The sequence below is a fragment of the Pristiophorus japonicus genome, unplaced genomic scaffold, assembly GCF_044704955.1.
Source record: "Pristiophorus japonicus isolate sPriJap1 unplaced genomic scaffold, sPriJap1.hap1 HAP1_SCAFFOLD_424, whole genome shotgun sequence".
NCBI lineage: Eukaryota > Metazoa > Chordata > Chondrichthyes > Pristiophoridae > Pristiophorus > Pristiophorus japonicus.
Genome location: NW_027254135.1, coordinates 122,059 through 124,955, shown reverse-complemented (window position 1 = coordinate 124,955; position 2,897 = coordinate 122,059). Strand labels below are relative to the sequence as shown.

Genomic DNA, 2,897 nt, shown 5'->3' with positions numbered 1-2,897 from the left:
GAGGGAGTGAGAGAGAGTGGGGGGGGAGGGAGGGAGAGAGAGTGGGGGGGGAGGGAGGGAGAGAGGGGGGAGGGAGGGAGAGAGGGGGGAGGGAAGGAGGAGGAGGGGAGAGGGAGGGAGGGAGGGAAGGAGGAGAGTGGGAGGGAAGGAGTTGAGCGGCAGGGAGTGAGGGAGGGGAGGGAGGGGGGGGAGGGAGAGAGGGAGGGAGGGAGGAGAGAGGGAGGGAGGGAGGGGAGAGAGGGAGGGGAGAGAGGGAGGGAGGAGAGAGAGGGGGAGGGGGAGAGAGAGAGAGGGAGGGAGAGAGGGAGGGAGGGAGGGAGAGAGGGAGGGAGGGGAGAGAGGGAGGGAGGGGGGAGGGAGAGAGGGAGGGAAGGGGAGAGAGAGAGGGAGGGGAGAGAGAGAGGGAGGGAGGGGGGAAGAGAGAGAGGGAGGGGGGGAGAGAGAGAGGGAGGGAGGGGAGAGAGAGTGAGGAGGGAGGAGAGAGGGGGGGAGAGAGAGAGGGGAGGAGGGAGGGGAGAGTGAGGGAGAGGGAGGGAGGGAGAGAGAGAGGGAGGGAGGGAGGGAGAGAGAGAGGGAGGGAGGGAGAGGGAGGGAGGGAGAGAGAGGGAGGGAGGAGAGGGAGGGAGGAGAGGGAGGGAGGAGGAGAGAGAGGGAGGGTGGAGGGAGGATGGGAGGGGGGAGGAAGGAGGAGGGAGAGGGAGGGGGGAGCGGAGAGAGAGGAGGGGGGAGCGGAGGGAGGGGGGAGCGGAGAGAGAGGGGGAGCGGAGAGAGAGTGGGAGCGGGAGAGAGAGGGAGGGGGGAGCGGAGGGAGGGGGGAGCGGAGAGAGAGGGAGGGGGGAGGGAGAGAGAGGGAGGGGGAGGGGAGAGAGAGGGGGAGGTGGGAGGGGAGGCGGGAGAGAGAGAGGGGGAGAGGGAGGAGAGGAGGGGAGAGGGGAGAGGGGAGAGAGGGGGGAGGGGAGAGAGAGGGGAGGGGGAGGGAGGGGGAGGGGGAGGGAGAGGGAGAGAGGGGGAGGGGAGAGAGAGGGGGAGGGGAGGGAGGGGGAGGGAGGGGGAGGGAGGGGGGGAGGGAGGGGAGGGGAGGGAGTGAGGGGGAGGGAGGGGGAGGGGGAGGGAGGGAGAGGGAGAGAGGGGGGAGGGGGAGAGAGAGGGGGAGGGGGAGGGGAGGGAGGGGGAGGGAGGGGGAGGGGGAGGGAGGGGGGGAGGGAGAGGGGAGAGAGGGGGGAGGGAGAGAGAGGGGGAGGGGGGAGGGAGGGGGAGGGAGGGGAGGGAGGGGGGGAGGAGGGGGAGGGGATGGGAGTGAGGGTGGGAGGGGGAGGGGGAGGGAGGGGGGAGGGGAGGGGGGAGGAGAGGGGGAGGGGAGAGAGAGGGGGAGGGGGGAGGGGGAGGGAGGGGGGGGGGGAGGGAGGGGGAGGGGGAGGGAGGGGGGGGAGAGGGGAGGGGAGAGGGGGAGGGGAGGGAGAGAGAGGGTCACATGTATTTGTCCTTAACTCCCTGTGTGATGCCTTCCCGATATAATAAACATTTTGTTGCTGAGATTGAGTAGACTGGGCCTGTGGTCACTGGGGATGGGGAGGACTGCCGTATGAGGAGAGATTGAGTAGACCGGGCCGATACTCTCCGGAGTTTGGAAGGATGAGAGGGGATCTGAGTGAAACACACAGATTGTGAGGGGGATTGACAGGGGTAGATACAGGGAGGGTGTTACCCCCCCGGGGCTGGGGAGTCTAGAACCAGGGGCTCACAGAGTCTCGGGATCAGGGCTCGGCCATTGAGGACTGAGAGGAGGAGGAATGTCTTCACTCAGAGGGAGGGGAGTCTCTGGGATTCTCTGCCCCCGAGGGCCGTGGAGGGGCTCAGTCGTTGAGTATATTCAGGGCCGGGATCGAGAGACGTTTGGGGTCTCGGGGAAATCGAGGGATCGAGCGGGAACGTGGAGTGGCGGGGGGGGGGGGGAGGGGCTCAAAGACCAGCCGCGATGCTGTCCATGGTCGCTCAGCCTCCGATCAATCACCAGGGCCCCGCTGATGATGTTCGCGAGCCGCAGCCCGATCCGTTCCTGGGGTGACTGGGCGAGCGGGGAGCGGATGGGACAGACACCCAAGGGTGGGGGCCAGGCGATTTGGCGGAGTGGGGGAGGGGCGCGATCTCTTCCCGACCCTTCCACTTGGGCGGATTCGAGCCCGGGGTAAGATGGGTTCCGTTGTCTCTCTTACCGGCGACTGGGTTCAGCACAGGAGCATCGCATTCGTCTGCAGAGGGAGACAGAGACAGAGAGGTTCAGAGATTGCCGGACACAAGGGTGGGCCAGACACACAGAGCCGACTGCGGCCCACAGGTCCATGGGTCACAGCCCCCTCACACTCCCAGAGACTCCAGTCGCAGAATCCAGGGAGCCCCGCACTGTGGGAGGGGCAGTACTGAGGGAGCGAGTGTCGGAGGGGCAGTACTGAGGGAGCGAGTGTCGGAGGGTCAGTACTGAGGGAGCGCCGCACTGTCGGAGGGGCAGTACTGAGGGAGTGCCGCACTGTCGGAGGGGCAGTACTGAGGGAGCGCCGCACTGTCGGAGGGGCAGTACTGAGGGAGCCCCGCACTGTCGGAGGGGCAGTACTGAGGGAGCCCCGCACTGTCGGAGGGGCAGTACTGAGGGAGAGCCGCACTGTCGGAGGGGCAGTACTGAGGGAGTGCCGCACTGTCGGAGGGGCAGTACTGAGGGAGCCCCGCACTGTCGGAGGGGCAGTACTGAGGGAGTGCCGCACTGTCGGAGGGGCAATACTGAGGGAGCGCCGCACTGTCGGAGGGGCAGTACTGAGGGAGTGCCGCACTGTCGGAGGGGCAGTACTGAGGGAGTGCCGCACTGTCGGAGGGGCAGTACTGAGGGAGCGCCGCACTGTCGGAGG

At 67.8% G+C, this 2,897-nt stretch overlaps 1 protein-coding gene across 1 annotated transcript in view; it reads left to right on the top strand.

Moving 5' to 3' along the window:
- The window catches only part of LOC139251223 (BTB/POZ domain-containing adapter for CUL3-mediated RhoA degradation protein 1-like), a 28,771-nt gene extending 26,706 nt beyond the window's left edge, over nucleotides 1-2,065 (top strand). The window contains exon 6 of the mRNA XM_070873186.1: nucleotides 1,997-2,065. Within this exon, the coding sequence (XP_070729287.1) occupies nucleotides 1,997-2,065 (69 nt within the window). The remainder of the gene's footprint in view (nucleotides 1-1,996) is intronic.
- Nucleotides 2,066-2,897: the final 832 nt, after the last annotated feature.